Source organism: Polypterus senegalus, chromosome 1 (assembly GCF_016835505.1).
Source record: "Polypterus senegalus isolate Bchr_013 chromosome 1, ASM1683550v1, whole genome shotgun sequence".
NCBI classification, from domain to species: domain Eukaryota; kingdom Metazoa; phylum Chordata; class Cladistia; order Polypteriformes; family Polypteridae; genus Polypterus; species Polypterus senegalus.
In genome coordinates, this window is record NC_053154.1 from 168,516,124 (window position 1) to 168,537,372 (window position 21,249).

The following is a 21,249-nucleotide window of genomic DNA, read 5'->3' on the forward strand; positions in this document are numbered from 1 at the left end:
CGCATTATAAACTCGGTGAGGGGTGTTGTCCTGTCCTGCATTGGCTGTTACTGCTCTGTGATGTTGTGGCGACATTGCAGACCAACATAAGGGACAGGTGAATATGGGGAATCTTAGCTGGTTGCATGGTGAATTTGCAGTGAATAATTCTGTTGAAGTAGATCACCAGCAAACTCAGGAAATTCACTGTGAAAAGCTCTTCGGCAAATTTCATTGTGAGCACTATCTAGGATCATTAACTCTTGCTCCACTAGGTTCAGGTATATAAGGGCATGCAACATTATTTTTAAACTGATAATGCATGAGCGTGTCTAATTTCTGTTTAATATATTTTGAACTAATACACCCAAGGGGTACAAAATGAAGGGACAGTAGTTTTAATATTAATTATGAAGTGCAGAGAAATGTCTACGCTTGTGTATATATATATATATATATATATATATATATATATATATATATATATATATATATATATATATATATATATATATATATATATACACACACACACAGTGGTGTGAAAAACTATTTGTCCCCTTCCTGATTTCTTATTCTTTTGCATGTTTGTCACACACAATGTTTCTGATCATCAAACACATTTAACTATTAGTCAAATATAACACAAGTAAACACAAAATGCAGTTTTTAAATGATGGTTTTATTATTTAGGGAGAAAAAAAATCCAAACCTACATGGCCCTGTGTGAAAAGTAATTGCCCCCTGAACCTAATAACTGGTTGGGCCACCCTTAGCAGCAATAACTACAATCAAGCGTTTGCGATAACTTGCAATGAGTCTTTTACAGCTCTGGAGGAATTTTGGCCAACTCATCTTTGCAGAATTGTTGTAATTCAGCTTTATTTGAGGGTTTTCTAGCATGAACCGCCTTTTTAAGGTCATGCCATAGCATCTCAATTGGATTCAGGTCAGGACTTTGACTAGGCCACTCCAAAGTCTTCATTTTGTTTTTCTTCAGCCATTCAGAGGTGGATTTGCTGGTGTGTTTTGGGTCATTGTCCTGTTGCAGCACCCAAGGTCGCTTCAGCTTGAGTTGACGAACAGATGGCGGACATTCTCCTTCAGGATTTTTGGTAGACAGTAGAATTCATGGTTCCATCTATCACAGCAAGCCTTCCAGGTCCTGAAGCAGCAAAACAACCCCAGACCATCACACTACCACCACCATATTTTACTGTTGGTATGATGTTCTTTTCTGAAATGCTGTGTTCCTTTTACGCCAGATGTAACGGGACATTTGCCTTCCAAAAGTTCAACTTTTGTCTCATCAGTCCACAAGGTATTTTCCCAAAAGTCTTGGCAATCATTGAGATGTTTCTTAGCAAAATTGAGACAAGCCCTAATGTTCTTTTGCTTAACAGTGGTTTGCGTCTTGGAAATCTGCCATGCAGGCCATTTTTGCCCAGTCTCTTTCTTATGGTGGAGTCGTGAACACTGACCTTAATTGAGGCAAGTGAGGCCTGCAGTTCTTTAGACGTTGTCCTGGGGTCTTTTGTGACCTCTCTGATGAGTCGTCTCTGTGCTCTTTGGGTAATTTTGGTCGGCCGGCCACTCCTGGGAAGGTTCACCACTGTTCCATGTTTTTGCCATTTGTGGATAATGGCTCTCACTGTGGTTCGCTGGAGTCCCAAAGCTTTAGAAATGGCTTTATAACCTTTACCAGACTGATAGATCTCAATTACTTCTGTTCTCATTTGTTCCTGAATTTCTTTGGATCTTGGCATGATGTCTAGCTTTTGAGGTGCTTTTGGTCTACTTCTCTGTGTCAGGCAGCTCCTATTTAAGTGATTTCTTGATTGAAACAGGTGTGGCAGTAATCAGGCCTGGGGGTGGCTACGGAAATTGAACTCAGGTGTGATACACCACAGTTAGGTTATTTTTAACAAGGGGCAATTACTTTTTCACACAGGGCCATGTAGGTTTGGATTTTTTTCCTCCCTAAATAATAAAAACCATCATTTAAAAACTGCATTTTGTTTACTTGTGTTATATTTGACTAATGGTTAAATGTGTTTGATTATCAGAAACATTTTGTGTGACAAACATGCAAAAGAATAAGAAATCAGGAAGGGGGCAAATAGTTTTTCACACCACTGTGCACTTGGTTAAAAATCATCCATGATTTCATCATAAACTACCTTTCACCCATACTTTAACACTTAGTTATATATTGTGTTACCATGTTTGCATGTGCTTCAATAACCCAATTATTCACAGAAACCTGATTTCTGAAATGTCATGTAAACCTTTATTCCTTTAGGAAAATCAGGTTATTGACCTCTGAAAAACCTGAATAACAAAGGTAAAGTTCTCCATGAATAAGCTGATTATGTGGCCATGTAAACCCTTAACCAAACTGATGTTAAGGAATTCGTACTCTGCACATGTCCGTCAACCTGGTCATGTATTTACTTTGCACGTGCTTTCAGCAGCCACAGGGAGATGTATCCACAACAAAATATTTCCAGAAGCAAAGGTTTGGGCAATCACAATATTCTTTCTCATGGCTGAAATAATCCCTGTCAGTATTTTAGAAATCCCCAAATTTTTGTTGATCGGGGAAAATACAGTGCTGAGAGTAGTAGGGTAACATGTTAAAAGTAATGTGCATTAAGTATTCCAATTAGTTTTTTAAAGTAATGAGTAACCTCACACAATAATTATTTTATTGAAGCAAAAGTACTTGTGTTGATATTATTCCAGCAGCACTGAGAGTAAGGAAAGAAGCACATGTATTAGGTCCATTGCAAGGGTCAACCGTACAGCCATCGCAAAAGAAATTAACCAAGTGTAACCCGGTAATAGAAACCTATGAATAAAGTGTTAATTCCACTAAACATTTATATAACACAAGAAATTTATCATAGATGTTATGCTTATTTTTAGTTGCATGTTGGCTGATAATGATGTTTAACTGTTTTTTGCATAGTTTAATGATGTCCGAGTGTTTGGCCAAAGGAGAACTCTGGAAGATTACTTGCACATGTAAATGTGTATTATTAAAAAAAACAGTTTTCTGCCTGAACCCAATTGTGTTTGCACATAAGGTAAATGCTCTGTGCGAACTTGTCCATTCTTGGGATTGTGATATTACAAAGTAGATGAGCACATGCAGTTAAATGCTAAGTTCTTTTACATATTTATGTTTGTATGTATTTGGTTTTCATCATTTTAATAGCCCTTGGGTTGTTTGATATTTATGGGTTAGTTGGTTGCTTAATATGTTTTTCTGTTTCAGCTAAGAGAAAGAAAGCAATTTTGTCAGACAGTGAAGACGATGAAGCAAAAGAAGAATCTCGTAAGTTCATTGTTAGCCTTCATCCCAAGCTACCCTCTCCATTTTTGTTGCCTTCTGATTTTATGCTGCCTGTTGATTGTGTATTAATTCATGTGCCTAAACATAGACAGTCTTTTACCAAACAAAAATATCTTCTTGTATAAGCAGTGAATTGTTAGATAAAAAATATATAAGCATAACTGTTGATTAATAGCTGTTAAAAATTTCTGCGATTAAGTTTAATGCAACCCCTAAAATGCATTAATTTAATACGGTTAATTTGACTGCACTTCACATGTTGTTAATGAAGCAGTGCCAGATGAATCCAGGTCTAATAATAATAGCAGCTTGTTACCAGCACCTGATTGCTTTCTTTGTTGTTTCTTATTCATTTTCATCCACACAATAGTGATCAGTGGAGTTGTTACCCGTTATTTATAATACGGGATTGTCCCGTGCTGGAACATAAAATACTATGTACCATATGGAATCAATAAGGAACGTGATCCGTCCTGTATTTTCTAACAGAACGTTTCATAAATACACTAGCTTTTCAAAATGCAGAGAACAGAATGAGAACAAATAAAATCAAACCAGTTACACAGGCAGAGTGAATGAGTTTCATTTTTATGGAGCTCTAACATTACATACAGACAAGCCCTGTGCGCTGCATGAGATTGTGTGTCAGCGTCATCGTTGCTTCATTCACACATGGTTTAAAAAATAAAAAAGCGAATGTCCAGAATAAAATGACAAAATGGTACGCACACTGTAAAGATTGCTATGGTGATATCCGCTAATCCAAGTCTGCCCGTAAAAGAAGCTGTTGAAGAATAGATCTGAGTTGGATACAGAATGTCAGTGGGTTAGCCCTGTCCCAGAGGGGATACAATGGCGTGAAACAGCACTGTTCAGGTGCTACACATCTCTGAGCAGCTAAAGAACAGATGACACAGTGGAATTGATCAATTCCTTATACCTCACTTAAGACTTCCCCCACACCAGACATGGTATAATTTTGTTTAATTAATTGTATGTTACTTAATGTAGCCCACATTATAATGTACATGAGCCTAATATTATATGGGAACCGATAAATCTAGATAATAATCAGTGCAAATTGATCATACTAATGTTTTAATCCATTTGGGTTGACGGTTAAGATATATTTATTTTGTAATTTATTAACAATACATTCTATGAGAACTTGCAATTGAAAACACATAAGTAAATAAACCTATCAGACTATCCTGTATGATCCATAACCATGATACATATTTTAAGTGTTTTTTCAGTTTGTCCTGCTTTATGATATCATCTTGATCTGGAATGGAGTATTAATGAATGTTTCAGTATTCTTTTTTTCTCTTTGTTGAAGTAAATAGATTTTTTTTTACAAATACGAGTTTCATATCTCTAAGAGAAGAAATAGTAATGCAAAAGAAAAGCACAGTTTGTAATGCATTGTATTTTTTGTAATATGTAACCATATTACATATTTTGTTACTTTTTTTTGTAATGAATAATTTAACTAAGTTAATTTTAAGATTAACATTTCCCAGCACTGGTGAACCTTGTGAACATTTGTTTTCTGTATCTGAATATCATTATCAATAAACTGGTATTCTTAAGCAACTGGCTGCATAAATAGCTAGAAAATCAGTAATGTCTTCACATCATTCTAAGGGCAAACTTAAGTGCTAAGACTAATTTGCATTGTGACTACTACTTTGAGCTCTTGACTGATTAGTGTTTCACTTTTTATTTACTTGTTTCAATTACACAAAACTGTTAAAAAAATTAAATGAAATAATTTAATATGCATAGACAAGTGATTATTAAAACTTTTGTATTAAAAATTAATCATAGCTATTTTGTTTTATTGAAACATTATTGTGCTTGAAGGAAATATGATAAATTTCAATGAAAAATGTTAGTCATGCTATTATTTAATAACAATTTTTTTTAATTGAACAGCAGCCCTACTTTTTTTTTTTTTTTTTTTTTTCAGTATTTAAGGAGTAAATTGTTTGCTAAAGAGGTTAGCACTTGCTTTTATACAACTGTTCACCTTTACTACAGATTGTCAAGTTTTTAAGCATAGTGACTTGGGTATGTTGTACTGTATGTATGGCAGACTTTAATTCAACTTGGTAGTTGAACTAGCTATGTATACCTTACAGTGTTGGTCTATTTTCGTAATTCTCATCTGATGTAATACTATAAGCTGATGTGTTATCGCCCGTTTAGACATATTTGTAATGTAGAAATACCCATGATTCTGTATTTTTTTTTTTAAACTTCCTTTTCATTTAAGAATAGCTTAATGTTAAAGGGTGGCAATTAGAAGAAAAGTTAAACATTATGTAGGGTATAACTTTTTTTTTCTTCAAAATGTCAACAGTCTGCCTTTTATTTTATCCCTTTTTTTAATTATATGTACCTAATGACTAGCTGTCTATCTGAATTGAGAAGTTTTAATAATAATTCTTTGCATTTTTATAGTGCTTTTCTCACTACTGAAAGCGCTCAGTAATTGCAGGTTAAGGGCCTTGCTCAAGGATCCAGCAGAGCAGAGTCCCTTTTGGCGTTTACGGGATTCGAACCAGCAACCTTCCAATTGCCAGTGCAGATCCCTAGCCTCAGAGCCACCACTCCGCCTTTTTCATTATTCTTATGTGATTGGCCAGTCAACTTATATAGTGGCCTCAATAATGCATAGTGTTTAAGACACATACATTTTTCCTTGATTTGCTCCTCTGATCCACAGTTTAAAGGTACAAATCAAACAATTCAAACACGATTAACGTGCAGATTGCAGACTTCAATTTAAAGGTGTTTGCTGACATTTTGGACAAATCTTGTACAAATTACAGCACTTTTTCTAAATATGCATGCTCATCAACACTTGGAGTAATGATATTTATTTGTGTGCTAATTTTCATGAATGCAGCTTTGCTTTAACATTATCCTATATGGAGTCATGGGCAAATGTATAATCTGCGTATGACCTCATGTTTTGTAAGGGCTTTTAAGGTTTAGTGCAGAATCGAGAAATGCTTGGTTGTAACATACCCAAATCATCACTATTGCAGAGCTGCCTTTTCCCTGCAGCAAAAAGGCCTAATGCTATCAACACTTTAATTTTAGGTATCAACACTTTAATTTTAGGTATCCACACATCGCCGTTTCTCCTCGTAGATGGATCAGTCCAGTAGCTTACAAGAATATTATAATGTTACAGATATTATTCCATATCTGTCAAATAATACATTTTTGTAAGTTCATTATTGTCCCGCATTTCTAAAACATTCAGGCTTTCCAAGGATGTGCATGTTGATCTCTGTCTGAACGCTTCTAGTGAGTTAGGACAGCTCATAGACTTCCTTAAATTCTGGTGAAGTTAGGAGTACTTTACTAAGTTATGAAAATTGATAAAATGCTTCTGCTCCTAAGAGTAGGACCAAATTTGTATCACTCTCAGATTTTTGAGTCAGAACTGTGATTCAGCTCTGAGATGCTTGATAAATACAGGTACAGATAAGATAAGATAGTAAGGTTGTTAGTGGAGTGCCTGGAGGGTTTGCATCAAGACTGTTAATCTTTCTTATCTATGTTAATGATACTGATTCTGATACAGTTCATAATCTTGTGAAACTTGAAGATGACATCAGAATTGTAAGAATAGAAAATAGTGAGGAATCAACAGTAGAAATTCAGAAATATCTAAACAGCTGTTAAAACCTGGAAAACACATGGACAGTATAGTTTATTATAGACAAATGTACAGTAGTACATGTGGGCAAAGAGAACATTATTTGAAATAGAAGATGAGTAAAGCTTACCTACTGTACAGTAAGCAGCCAATGAAATATTTTTAGGAATTACATTGATGCTACATTCTTTTGTTGGGAAAATGCATTGAAGTGAATCAAAAGGAAAATAAAATCTTAGGCTTTATTTAAAAAAATGTACCTTACTTAAAATAATGTGCTATTTACACAGCATAGGAGTACTGTGTGTAGTTCAGGTCACCACACTATAAAAAACAGACATTGAAGCTGTTCATAGCAACAAACTGTATGTCCTGGACTAAAGGACACATCCTGCTTCTGAATGCAAAGGGATTTAAATCTCTTTAGTCTTGACCAGAGAATAGTCAAGGGAAACCTTATACTGATATTTATAATTCTCAAAATCGTCAATCATGTTGATCCAGTGAATTTCTCTTAGTTAAACTAGGGTGTCTGTTTAAGAATTTGCAAAGCACTTCTTCAATGAAGTTGTTGTGGGAATCTGAAACATTAGCTGAAGCAGAAATTTTAAAAGAATAAGGATATGAAATTGGACCAGTTTAGCCATTAGAAATATTGTTCCAAATTTATAGATTTTTGTTATTGTGCATTTCTAGACTGACCTCAGAATTCACACACCTCCTACCATTTACTGGTAAAAATACAAGCTTTTGATCATTTCATTGGATATATTTTATTAGGAATGAACTGTATTTTTTGAATGTATTTAATTGTATTTACAAATCACATCTTACAATTTTTACATTTACATTTGTTTGCTTAGTAAACTCTTTTATCCAAATTGACTTTTAAAAGAGGTCAACATAATTAAGTAAGCATCGGCCATCACAAGGGAAGAGCTTTAATCCAAACGGAACACAAAATTCATTTATCTTTACTTAGCTACAAGAACCTATCAAAGACATTCTCAATTAGACAGATATTCACAGAACAAGGGAGTCTTCAGATGCTTTTTAAACACATTGGGTTTGGATGGAGATTGGTAGCTCATTGCACCAGGTAGGAGCTATACAGGAAGGGGTTGTATTGAGATTTGGTGCCATGCAGTGGTGGCATCACCAGATACTGTTCAGTAACAGACTTATTGAGGAAGAGAAGGAGCATAGGATCTTAAAAGTGTCTCCATATACAAAGATGCTGACACATTGACTACTCTTTAGGCAAGCATCAAGTATTTGAACCTGAAGTGTGCTGCTATCGGGAGCCAATGTAGTGACCTTAAAAGTGGAGTGACATGTGCCCGCCTTGACTGGTTGAACACAAAATCTGCCACTGCATTTTAAATCAGTAGCAGCAATTTGGGTGTATCCTGCCACTAGAGAATTGCAGTAGCCCAGACATGACAGGACCAATTCCTGGACCAGAAGTTGTGTTGATTACTCTGTTAGATAGTGTCTGATCTTGCAGATGTTTTACAGAATTACTTATTCTGAATTACTCTCTTTGAAGGAGAGCTGGTTATTGATCACCACCGCTTGGTTGCATACTGACTTGGTGGATGTTAATGATAATGAGCTGAGATGAACAGAGACAGGGTGTTGAGTAGACTGACTGGTTGGCATAACTCTTTACCAGGTTGGTCTGGAAATGGTGCTTCTTCATCCAGATTAAGATATAAGTGAGACATACTGACATTGTACCTGGTACCACATGTGGAGGTGATTGCAGGCGTAGCTACATATCACCAGCATAGCACTGCTATGAGTAAATATAGCACTTGAAGAAAGGACCAACAAAGGTCTCCACACATACCGCTTGGAATTAAGGCCAAAAAGTTCTATCTTGGTCTCATCAGACCAGAGAATCTTATTTCTCACCATCTCAGAGTCCTTCAGGTGTCTGTTAGCAAACTCCATGTGGGCTGTCATGTGTCTTGCCTCTCCTCAGTGTGTGGAGACAACCAGGCACTGCTCATCACTTGTCCAATACAGTCCCCACAGTGAAGCATGGCGGTGGCAGCATCATGCTGTGGGGGTGTTTTTCAGCTGCAGGGACAGGACGACTGGTTGCAATCGAGGGAAAGATGAATGCGGCCAAGTACAGGGATATCCTGGACAAAAACCTTCTCCAGAGTGCTAAGGACCTCAGACTGGGCCGAAGGTTTACCTTCCAACGATGACCCTAAGCACACAGCTAAAATAACGAAGTAGTGGCTTCACAACAACTCTGTGACTGTTCTTGAATGGCCCAGCTAGAGCCCTGACTTAAACCCAATTGAGCATCTCTGGAGAGACCTAAAAATGGCTGTCCACCAACGTTTACCATCATCTGCAAGGAGGAATGGCAGAGGATCCCCAAATCCAGGTGTGAAAAACTTGTTGCATCTTTCTCAAGAAGACTCATGGCTGTATTAGCTCAAAAGGGTGCTTCTACTAAATACTGAGCAAAGGGTCTAAATACTTAGGACCATGTGATATTTCAGTTTTTCTTTTTTAATAAATCTGCAACAATTTCAAAAATTCTCTTTTTTGTCTGTCAATTTGGGGTGCTGTGTGTACATTAATGAGGTAAAAAATGTATTTAAAAGATTTTAGCAAATGGCTGCAATATAACAAAGAGTGAATCAATCAAACTTTTATTTCCTTCATTCATTATATTATTTTTCTAGAAAGCAGCAATAACTTGGTGATGATTTTCTAATATAAAACAGTTTTAATAACTTCTTGCCTAGGCATATTACATTATTCCAGTTAGTTTATTGAAAAGTTTTGTGTAAGAGAAACAATTGAATAAACAGTAAAACACTAATCAGTCAGCCATGTCGCAATGCAAATTTGTGTAACACTTTGGTTCTGTCAATAATGCAGTCTTTAAAATTATATTAAGATGAAAAAAGATTATAGATTTTCTCACTTTTTCTCACTTTCACTCACATTTCTGCCAATTGCTTAAGGACAACAGTTTATTTACATCTCATCCTTTGGCTGAGGATGAAGTGCTTCTACAAACAGAGGAGTTAAAGTATGTTCGGTCTTGTTCACGAGTGAGGGAAGAAGGGAGCAAGAGATCGACAGGCAGATTTTAGCAATGTATGCAGTTATGTGAATGTTGTAACAATCTTGTTGATCAATGTCCCTGTCCTTACCAATGATAATGAGCAGATGTAAGCAGGAGAAATTAACTTTTTCATAGGATGTCTGGACTCAACCTTAGAGAGAGGGTGAAGAGCTCAAAGTAGAGCCTCTGCTTCCAATGAAGCCATTTGAGACATTTTCTGGTTATGATGCCTCCTGGATGCCTTCCTGGGTAGATGTTATGGGCATGCCCAACTGGAAGGAGAAAACATCAGTACAGACCCAGGACACACTGGGGAAATTGTATCTCTTAACTGCTCTGGGAACACCTCCATATCTGTCCTGCTAGCGATAGAGGAGGTAGCGGAGAAAAGGGATGTCTTGGCATCTTTGCTTAGACTGTTGGATCCAGATAAATGGCAAAAAATGGATGCTCAAAAGGATGCAATTTCTGTACTTGAATCCACTGGGTTTTTTCCTTCTGGTTTTGTATTTAGTGGACTGAATTGGAATTGGCTATCGGTCGGAACAGTTCCTGAAAGCAACTAGGAAATTCCACTCTCAAAGGGCAGTGCTGTAAATCATCTCCTTCCTACACTCAGTGCTAGAATGAAGAAAGCCCTCACACATTAAATGTGTGGAAACCCAGGCAGTGACAAACACCACCAACAGGACACATACCTGTGCAATGTATTTATGTGGTAGTACTACACTGGTACCATTATTAATAAACTTGGATTTGTCTGTTTCATTAATAATGTGAAGCATGGTCAAATTAACTGGATCTAATTAATACATTTAGGTGTTGCGTTAAATGTAATTTCAGAAAATTTGAATGTGTTAATTTCGCAAGTTAATGCCAATTAATAAGCAGCCCTATTGAGGATCCTTTACGTTACTGCAACTCTTTAAAGGTTCTTTGGTACTGTAACTTTTCAAATGAAGTTTGTCCCCAAGTCATTTTGCTATAAATCTGACATTTGCTCTTGTTTGATTTATATTACCATTTGAACATTTAGAAGAAATTATGAGATTAATAACACTTAGTGGAAAAATGGTCTTTCCCGTTTCATTTATTATTTGAGAATAACTGTAAAACAGTTTTTATTTTCATGGAATCTTGCATAAGTAACCCAAATTACTTTACTGGTTTTGGTTTACTCAGAATAGAACAGGACTGGTTTATGTAATACAATAGAAAGATGCATCTTAGTTGCTCATACTACAGAAACATGTGGCATATGAGCTTCTGCTGCCTTCATAACATTTAACCATGTCTTCAGTAACTAATTAACTTGCCTTTGCTATTTGTTTTTATCAGTTACACTAATACACATCTCTGAGACAGCACTGTAGCTAGTACATTATTTGTAGTATCATTAGAACAGTGTGCCTCTTGCTTTCATTTCAAAATAGCATTATGGCTGATCTGCATTGGTATTTGGCAGTTTGTTGAAATGTGGAAATAATGGCACAGAATTTACTCTGAAATTAATGTGGTGCATAATTGTGTTAATTTTGTCACTATTGTCGATAACGTGTGGATACAGATACCCAAATAGTTTGAAATTTGTTTCAGTTTTCTCTTTCTACAACTGTAGATCTGTATTTTTTTAGTAAATTTGTGTGACATCTTCCTCGTTATTTGTTTATTTATTTTTTTAATTTGTTTAAGTCAGCCTGGCTGCCAACTCAGCATTATTTCTTACATTATTCTTGCTATTTGGCAGTACCATTAATGTCATCAGCAGAGATTTTGTTTTAGCCCAACTTAAGTTTGAGTTTAAAAAAAAATCTTTTAATATTTACTAAAATGATCTGTAGATGCTGCTTCTGAATAGCTGTTACTGCATTTACTCTACTTTCTACTCATAGTACAACTCCTGGTGAGGATGTCAATTCATGAAGTCCACCATTTATTCTCAAAATAATTGTTAATCAGGTTTAACGATCATTTAAAATATTTTTCCTCCCTACACAAAAAGTGTTATGCAAAAAAAAAACAAAAACGGGAGAATAAAATGAATACTCCAGCCAAAAATGGTTATCAAGTTGGTGGTAGTGATGGCTGGGGAAAAAAATAATCTCATGTTTTCAGGGAGAATGAAAATAACAAAGTTTCTGATTTTATGGACTTCAACAAGGACCATCAGGAATAACTGATGAATGACAGTAAACAATATTAAAACTCCTCTTAAAAAATCTCAAGTTTGTATCATATAATCCACATGTCAGTTATCCAGTCATATGCTCTCATAAATCCAAAATACTTTTTTTGCTAAAATATTGTTATATAATTTTTCCAGAAAATGAGAATAATGCACAAAAGTGGATTCACGCTTTTGAATTGAAGACCGTTTTTGACCAATGAATAAGGTGAAAGTTGTTAATGTTGGAAACATTAACCCTACTAGTGTTAACCCTGAGCGTGACTCAGGCTCAGAATTCTGTGCAATTACGATTAAAAACTCAGATGACTTGTAATAATACACTTTAAAGTATTAAGCCCGAGAAACTCTTGAGAAAGTATTCTACTGATATTTATTGGATGAAATATCATTATGCTGCAAAAGAAAAGAATATTTCTGTGCTTTCTGCCACTCTATGGTAACTCTAAGGTAACTACTAAATATTAATGAGTCGGGCAGAGCATCCAATGAAAAACAGAATTGCAAATAAAATGCCTTAAAAGTAGCTTTAAAATAAACTGAAATTCAGCCATTGCTCAAATGAAATGATAGTGATGACGATGTGAATTGGTCATCAGAACTTGACATGGAATGTGAAACTGATGCATCATACAACTGAACTGCCGTGATATGCCGGGTGAATTTGGTCACATTAAGCTTCACTATTGTGCCATAGTAGCTACATGGCTAAAAAGGCAAAATAAGTGGGATTAAGCGTAAGGGCAAGCAAGACATTAGCCCCCTTAGCACTGTTTACAATTCAGCTTGGTCAGTGTTTGTGTCGGAGGAAATGTGAACGTCACTTTTTTTTTTTTCTTTCTTGAGAGTAAACAGCAAGAATCATTTAACACAGAGAAGTGTCATAAGGCACATTTGTCTCAAAAACATGGATTTGATTTTGCAAGAAATTCAATAGTCTAATTAAACTTACATCCAAAAGCTAATTCTAGCTAATGCATCTCATTTCATGGAAATCACACTAATGGGCATGCTGCAGATTGTGTGCATTTTGATCGGCCTCGGTGACTGGAGAAAAAAAACAAATTAGTAGTATGGTTAAACCAATGCCACATTATACTGCGTCTTTTTCTCCACAAAAGTACTCTGCTATGTAGCCAGCAGCTGACTCCTCTGGAACTCGGTGGTGTCAGAGCTTTCATAGTTTGGAAACATTCTGTATTTTTATTTGGGTATGAGAATTTTTACTCAGTGTGTCTGTTTCAGCTTTTGTAGAACAATATTATCATACTAGTTTTGCTGTGCAGTCCAATTAGTTTTATTTATAGGCTTTATAAGAACGTTAAATAACAATCTTTAAAGCAGAATCTGAGATAGCAGCGGCTTACCGCGTACGCGGATCAAACACCGTCAGACCCCGACCAAGATCTTTTTTAGTTCGTTTTGAACGATTAATATTTAAGTTAGAGGTGATGGAACTCCTCAGGAAAAAAAAGGAAGATATTATATATGAAGACTGCCACATTCGCGTCTTCCCTGACTTCTCTCCAGCAACAGCTATTAAACGCCGCCTTCTATAATATTAAACCAGCGGCTACGGCAAGCCAATGTCAAATACGGCCTCCTGTATCCGGCAAAACTGAAAGTGGAATGGCAGGGTCATTTCTATGTCTTCGCTAGCAAGGAGGAGGAAGAAAATGAGTTAAGAAAGCTGATCCCGGGACTATTCTGATACATAATTGTGAGTCATGGCGGTAAATGATAACGCTAGGATTAATAATCTACTGTCTGATCTATTTGTTTTTAAAATACGGGTTTTTATCAGCATATATTCTCATATTCTTATATTATTATTACTTACTTATTACTTATCATTACTTAGTATTACTAGGGCGCTAAATGTTTATGTTTTATTGTGCTTAGTTACGTTTTCCTCCTCTTTTTTCTTTTCTAATTATTTCATGTGTACCCTAAATGAGACTGTTCAATATCATACCCTTGGTTTGCTGTTATTGCTATTACTGCATTAAGACTTGTTATGCTTGTTTTGGACACATCTTTAACACCATCACCTGGGTTTATTATCTGGGGATATCATCTTAATGCACTAAAATTGATGAAGATTATATGTATATGTGTATGTGTATGTATATATATGTATATATATGTATATATGTATTTATATATATATATATATATTAAGTGCAAAATTCTTTTCTTTTTTTTTTTTTCTTTTTCCTCTTTTAAAGACTATATTGGTAACAGATATCTCTATCTTTTAACCTTAAAGCGCCACTGCATGGGGGCTTGATGTGCTTTGGACGTGCTCTGTCTCTGGGTATGTCAGAGGACTGGGACTGCATGAAGTGGGTTTTAGCCTCACCTGGGGAGGCAAAAAGGGAGGGTGGGGGTTAAGGGGAAGAGAAAGAGAGCAGGCTTGATCTATATCTAATCTATCTTCTCAATCTTTATAATTATAACTATCAACGTAATAATAAGCTGCATGGCAACAACTCTTGGGGGAATAGGAAATTAAGACCTAAACTATTTCACTTCCAGTTAAGACTATAATATGACACCAAAAACTCAGAATCAGTGTCTCCATGATGGGACAGTTAACTTCGTAAGCTGGAATGTTAAAGGCCTGAATCACGAATTAAAGAGAAAGAAAGTACTTTCTCACCTAACAGGTCTAAATGCTAAAATAGTATTTTTACAGGAAACCCACTTACTAAGTAAGGATCAGTTCCGCTGCAAAAGACTGGACTGGCCAAATGTTCCATTCTAGTTTTACAAAGAAAACTAGAGGGGTGGGAATTCTCATACATAGAACAGTACCATTTGTAGCATCAGATGTAGTATTGGATCCTGAAGGGAGATATGTGATGGTCATGGGAGACTTATCTAACTGTAAAATGATTTTGATAAATGTTTATGCACCTAATGTTGATGATAAGGAATTTATACAAAATTTATTTGCATCCATTCCCAATCTGAACACTCATAAACTTATAATGGCTGGGGACTTTAATTGTGTTCTAAATCCACTTTTAGATAAGACTTCCTCCACAGGGGAACGCAACTAACACCGCAAAGATAATTACAAAGTTTATAACTGATCACAACTTATCAGATCCCTGGAGGTTTTAAACCCAAATTCAAGAACATATTCTTTCTACTCACCAGTACATCATTGCTACTCAAGGATTGATTACTTTTTATAGATAATAACTTCTTGCCTAAGATTAAATCTTGTAAATACGATGCTATTGTTATTTCAGACCATGCTCCGATGATCTTGGAGCTGAAATTACTAAGCCCCATACACTCACCCCAGATGGCGCCTCAATCCGCTTCTATTAGCTGACGAGAATTGTACTGAATTTATATCCAAACAAATTGAATTCTTTCTAGAGACAAATACATCCCCTGAGATCTCTGCAGGAATACTCTGGGAAACTCTTAAGGCCTTCTTAAGAGGACAGATTATCTCATATCTTTCCCACAGAAATAAATCCGCAAGAAAGTAGCAGAGATAAAAAGCGAAATTACTAAAATAGATGAAGAACATGCCAGACTACCAAGCGAGACTCTACATAAGAGGAGGCAGGCTCTACATTCAGAATTAAACCTCTTGACAACTAAAGAAACCGAACAACTAATTTACAAATCCAGACATCATTATTATGAACATGGAGAGAAAGCTAATAAGCTTTTAGCGCAACAAATTCACAAGCAAGATGTACGCAACGCAATCTCGTAATTACTAACACTAACGGAGATAAAATCATCGAACACAAAAATATAATGTACACTTTTAGAGACTACTATAAATCCCTATATACTACTGAGTTTAAAGAAGACAATATACAATCTAATGCATTTCTGGATAAATTACAGATACCACAAATTGACGCTATTAGTGTGGAGGAGCTCGATAAACCTCTGTCATTATCAGAATTACTGGATGCTATAAAGTCACTCCAAGGTGGAAAAGCAGCAGGCCCTGACGGCTACCCTGCAGAGTTTTACAAGAAATTCTCCGCTCAGCTAGCTCCCTCCTATTAGCAACATTTACAGAAGCCAGAGATAACCAATCTCTTCCACAAACCTTTCGCCAAGCACTAATCACTGTCTTCCAAAACAAAATAAGGACTTATTACAATGTGCATCATACAGACCAATTTCACTTCTGAATAACGACGTTAAAATACTCTCTAAAATCATAGCTAGAAGGATGGAGAAAGTGCTCCCTCAGTAATATCACAAGACCAAACTGGATTTATTAGGGGCCGACACTTATCTTCAAATCTTCGACGCCTGTTTAATGTAATATACTCACCAACTAAATCAAACACCCCAGAAATATTATTATCATTGGATGCAGAAAAGCATTCGACATGATTGAATGGAAATACCTTTTACTATTTTGGAGAAGTTTGGGTTTGGCCCAACATTTGTGCATGGATTAAATTACTGTATACTAACCCAGAAGCTTCAGTTTGCATCAATAACATTTGCTCAGACTACTTTAAACTAGAACGTGGCACAAGACAAGGATGCCCTTTGTCACCACTGCTGTTTGCAATTGCCATTGAACCACTGGCAATACATTGTCGAAATACTGATCAGATAAAGGGGATTAGCAGAGAAGGACTGGAACAGAAAATCTCATTATATGCAGATGACATGGTACTGTATATATCGGATCCAGAAAATTCTGTGCCTGCAGTCTTAGCAGCACTCACAGAATTTCAAAAGCTCTCTGGTCTCAGAATTAATCTGAATAAAAGTGTACTCTTTCCGTGAATTCGCAAGCATATAATATTAGATTAGACACCCTTCCTTTTATCATTGCAGAACAGTTTAAATACCTCGGGTAAACATCACAAGTAAACATAAAGCTCTTTATCAACAAAATTTCGTGTCTGCATGGAAAAAATTAAACAAGACTTGCATAGATGGTCAACCCTTCATCTCACACTAGCTGGAAGAATTAACACTGTTAAGATGAATATTCTTCCTAAGCTCCTTTTTATTTCAAAACATACCAATATACATTAATAAATCGTTTTTAAGCAATTAGATTCAACAATAACCTCATTTATTTGGAATTCTAAACATCCACGCATCAAAAGAGCGACCCTACAAAGACAAAAGGCAGAAGGCGGCATGGCTCTACCTAACTTCCAGTTTTATTACTGGCGCAAATATACAGTCGATAAGAACCTGGACACAAATAGAAGAACATACACAGGCATGGACCGCAATAGAAGTAAAATCCTGCAGTACTTCTTTGTATTCCTTGCTTTGTGCTCCAATAAACACACGCTATCGGCAATACACTAATAACCCAATTGTGCTCCACTCACTTAGAATCTGGAACCAATGTAGAAAGCATTTTAAGACGGAGAAGCTTCTTTCTGTGGCACCCTGCAAAAGAACCACCTCTTTCAACCCTCACAAACATATGCAGTTTTAATATCTGGAAAAATTTGGAATTAACTTGCTTAGAGATCTTTATATAGACAACGCCTTTGCATCCTATGAACAATTACATTCCAAATTTAACATTCCAGCTACAAATTTCTTTCACTATCTTCAAATCAGGAACTTTGTTAAACAGAACCTTCCAGATTTTCCTCATCTTGCACCCTCATCCACGCTGGAAAAATTATTGCTCAATTTCAAGGAGTTAGACTCCATCTCTACAATATATAAAATCCTTTTACAATCCCTTCCTTTCAAAGATCCAAGAGGACACTGGGAAAATGACCTCTCAATTAATATATCAGAAAAGGAGTGGAAAGTAGCAATGCAGAGAATTCACTCAAGCTCCATATGCAAAGCATACAATTATACAACTCAAAATTATATATCGAGCACATCTGTCTCGACTAAAACTCTCAAAATGTTTCCAGGGCATGATCCAACCTGTGAACGCTGCAAAAGCCCCAGCCTCACTAGGTCACATGTTCTGGGCCTGCACCAAATTAACATTATTCTGGACAAAAATTTTTAATTACCTCTCAGACAGTCTTGGACTCACAATCCCTCCTAACCCATTAACAGCTGTGTTTGGGGTTCTTCCAGAGGGTCTTAAAGTGGAGAAAGACAAACAAATTGTGATTGCATTCACTACACTGTTGGCACGCAGACTTATTCTGATAAACTGGAAGAACCCAAACTCTCCTCTTTTAAGTCAGTGGGAAACTGATGTGTTATATTATTTAAAATTGGAAAAATCAAATACTCAGTTAGAGGATCTGTGCAGACTTTTTCAAAACATGGCAGGATCTAATCAGTAATATTTTGAAATGTTTATAAAGCACAGAGAATTTGTTGATTTAGGTATTTTTAAAAGCCTTAAATTTTACACCGTTTGGCTTGCTCTCTCTCTCAAGGGTGGGGATCGATCTGTTCTTAACATAATTTTTTTTTTTGTAAAAACTTGATTGCTATGTATTGATTGTAATAAAATTAAAAAAAAAAAAAAATAACAATCTGAATAATTGTAAATTAGCAGTATAACCATGCTTTTAATACTTAATATTCGGATTTCAAATAATTGTAGTATCTTTAGACATTTGTTAGCATTCAAAGTACATTTTTGAATAACACTTCGTGTTCTTGACTTCTAATGCATGATTAGGTGTTTTTTTGAGGAGAATGATGCCTCTTTGTTTTGGCCAGGTTTCAGTGGATAAACAGATATCATAATTTGTGGTCAAAATAAGACTCTTGACTTCTCTGTTTAGGTGTCAAACCTCTAGAAACTGTTCAGTCACACTTTCTCCTTCAAGTTATATATAAGATGATTCAAAACTAAGAATTTTACTTTTAGGTAATCTTCTTTCAGTACTGTAAGCCTAAGCAGAGATAAGCATGGTCCAAAAGGAACGATAGTATTGTTAAAGATACTAATTGTGGCCAAAGACAAAGCCTGCAACGTAATCTTTTGCTGGCACCAATGTTCCAGGATGTTGACATACTAAAGCTTAATACAGTTTTGTTAAAGATTATATATTAATGTGTAAATAAAGGAAGGACACCCTTTGAGTAGCACCGATTTTGAATACCAAGCTAGCTCAGGTCAATTGAAATTAAAATATATTTTAATACTCCTAAATTCTTTATGCATTGCAGGTCAATAATGTCCAATTAATTTTTTGTCATAGAAATTGATTTTTTAAAGTAATAAATAAAAAAAACATGTTTTTTTCTCTCTCTAACCACCACCTCCAAAAGTGGCATCTTGTTTATAATTATATTGTCAACATAAGCTGTTGATACAATAATACAATCTCTCTTTGTGGAAAATTAGCGATAAAAATGGTTGCTTTTAATACTTCCATAGTTATTACAGTTCCTTATTTGGCAGTCTCCTTTACCCATGATGCCTTTAATGTTTACCATATATTCCTTGTCAACTGAGAATAAATCTTGTAGGTCTGGTACTGTTATTTGTCTTTCAACTTGTTTTGCAACTAGAAGTAAAAACTAACACTAAATCAAGAAAGTAGTAGATTGAGCTTACAGGGCAAATGTGCTGTACCTTAATGTCTTGTCAATAAAAATTATGAAGAAGAGAGAGACCAGATATACTATTGGTAGCATTCTATGCCCACACTAAATGCACGTGACTAAATGCCAGATTGACAGCCCAAAACACATGCAGCAATGCAGTTGGAAATCCACACTCTTGAAGCACCTTTCCCAATGTACATTAGGCTAGAGTACATGTTATAAAGTGTTCTCAGATCTACAAAGCAAATAATGATGGGGACCGACAAATTCCCACTATCCCTCAAATACCTGTGCAAGGTTAAAGGGTTGGTTCAAAGTTTGATGGTCATGACAAAAATATAAATTGTTCCTCCTGTACCCCTCACGTTTAATTATTAAATGTCGTCTTTGTTCTTTGGTAACTGAAACACTCCCTATAATCTCCATTTTTAAAAATGGGGACCACCACTTCAGTAAGTAACTGCCTTCCACACAACATTGATGAGGCGTATTAACTGAAACACCCCAACGATATACAGTGCTATCCTGACTTCTGGTCAGATTTTCCCCTTGGGATTAATAAAGTATCTATCTCTCTGTCTCTATCTCTCTCTCTCTCTCTCATTTCTGCAGTATTGATGTTGCAAAGATTGCAGTATTAATGTTGCAAAGATTTAAAATCACTTTAGTGATCTCGGCCTCAGTGACAAGCACTGCCTTTACCAAGGAGGACACATGAAAACAGGTTAGTAGTTCCTCTGAGTGCACCTTTCACGTCTCAACAATATCCCTTGTTGAGGTTAGCATTTCCCCTCCCTTCCCAAGAAAAGCCTGAAGAGCATTCTAGCTACATCACCTGAGTGTTCACATAGTTTTCTAGAACCTCCTACAGGCCATTCAAAGGTCATCCTTGATGGCTTCATCAAAAAACTTTGCTTACATGTAGGACTTTCTTTACGCCACTGCAGTAGCTCCTGCCTTTTCAGTGTACTAGTATCTCTTAGACAGATCTGGGCAGCCTCTTACATTGAAACATTACATATAAATTCTCTTTTTTTTCCCCTTTGTCTGCCAAAGGGTGCTAGATTTGCTATCGTGATGGGCACCACCAGCCATCTGGCCACAGATTCTTGTAGCTGCTTCCATTATTAAGACATGCATCATGGATAGCTTTCCACTAATATGATGTTCATATCCTATTTTTTTTTGCACAAGCAAGTCTATTCTGCTTATTTGTCTCCTACCATGCAGACCTGATTTCACACAGTCACCTTGCAAAATGCAGTGTTGAGATGTGTCCTATGCTTGAGCTCAATTAAGTATTTGTTTGGCTTGTGTGAGAGGTAGTAAATTGGTACATGTATTTTCTGAGACTTTGGCAAATCTAGTACAGTAGAGGTAATATTTGGTCGGACTTTTCTGTGTTTGTTCTCATTAGAGCCGATTTCATCATGGTGCTTGATGGTTTT

At 36.0% G+C, this 21,249-nt stretch overlaps 1 protein-coding gene across 1 annotated transcript in view; it reads left to right on the forward strand.

Annotated features, from left to right (window-relative positions):
• Nucleotides 1-21,249, forward strand: part of LOC120535037 (protein IWS1 homolog) — a 57,856-nt gene that overhangs the window by 8,621 nt on the left and 27,986 nt on the right. Inside the window, exon 4 of the mRNA XM_039762548.1 lies at nt 3,260-3,319. Within this exon, the coding sequence (XP_039618482.1) occupies nt 3,260-3,319 (60 nt within the window). The remainder of the gene's footprint in view (nt 1-3,259; nt 3,320-21,249) is intronic.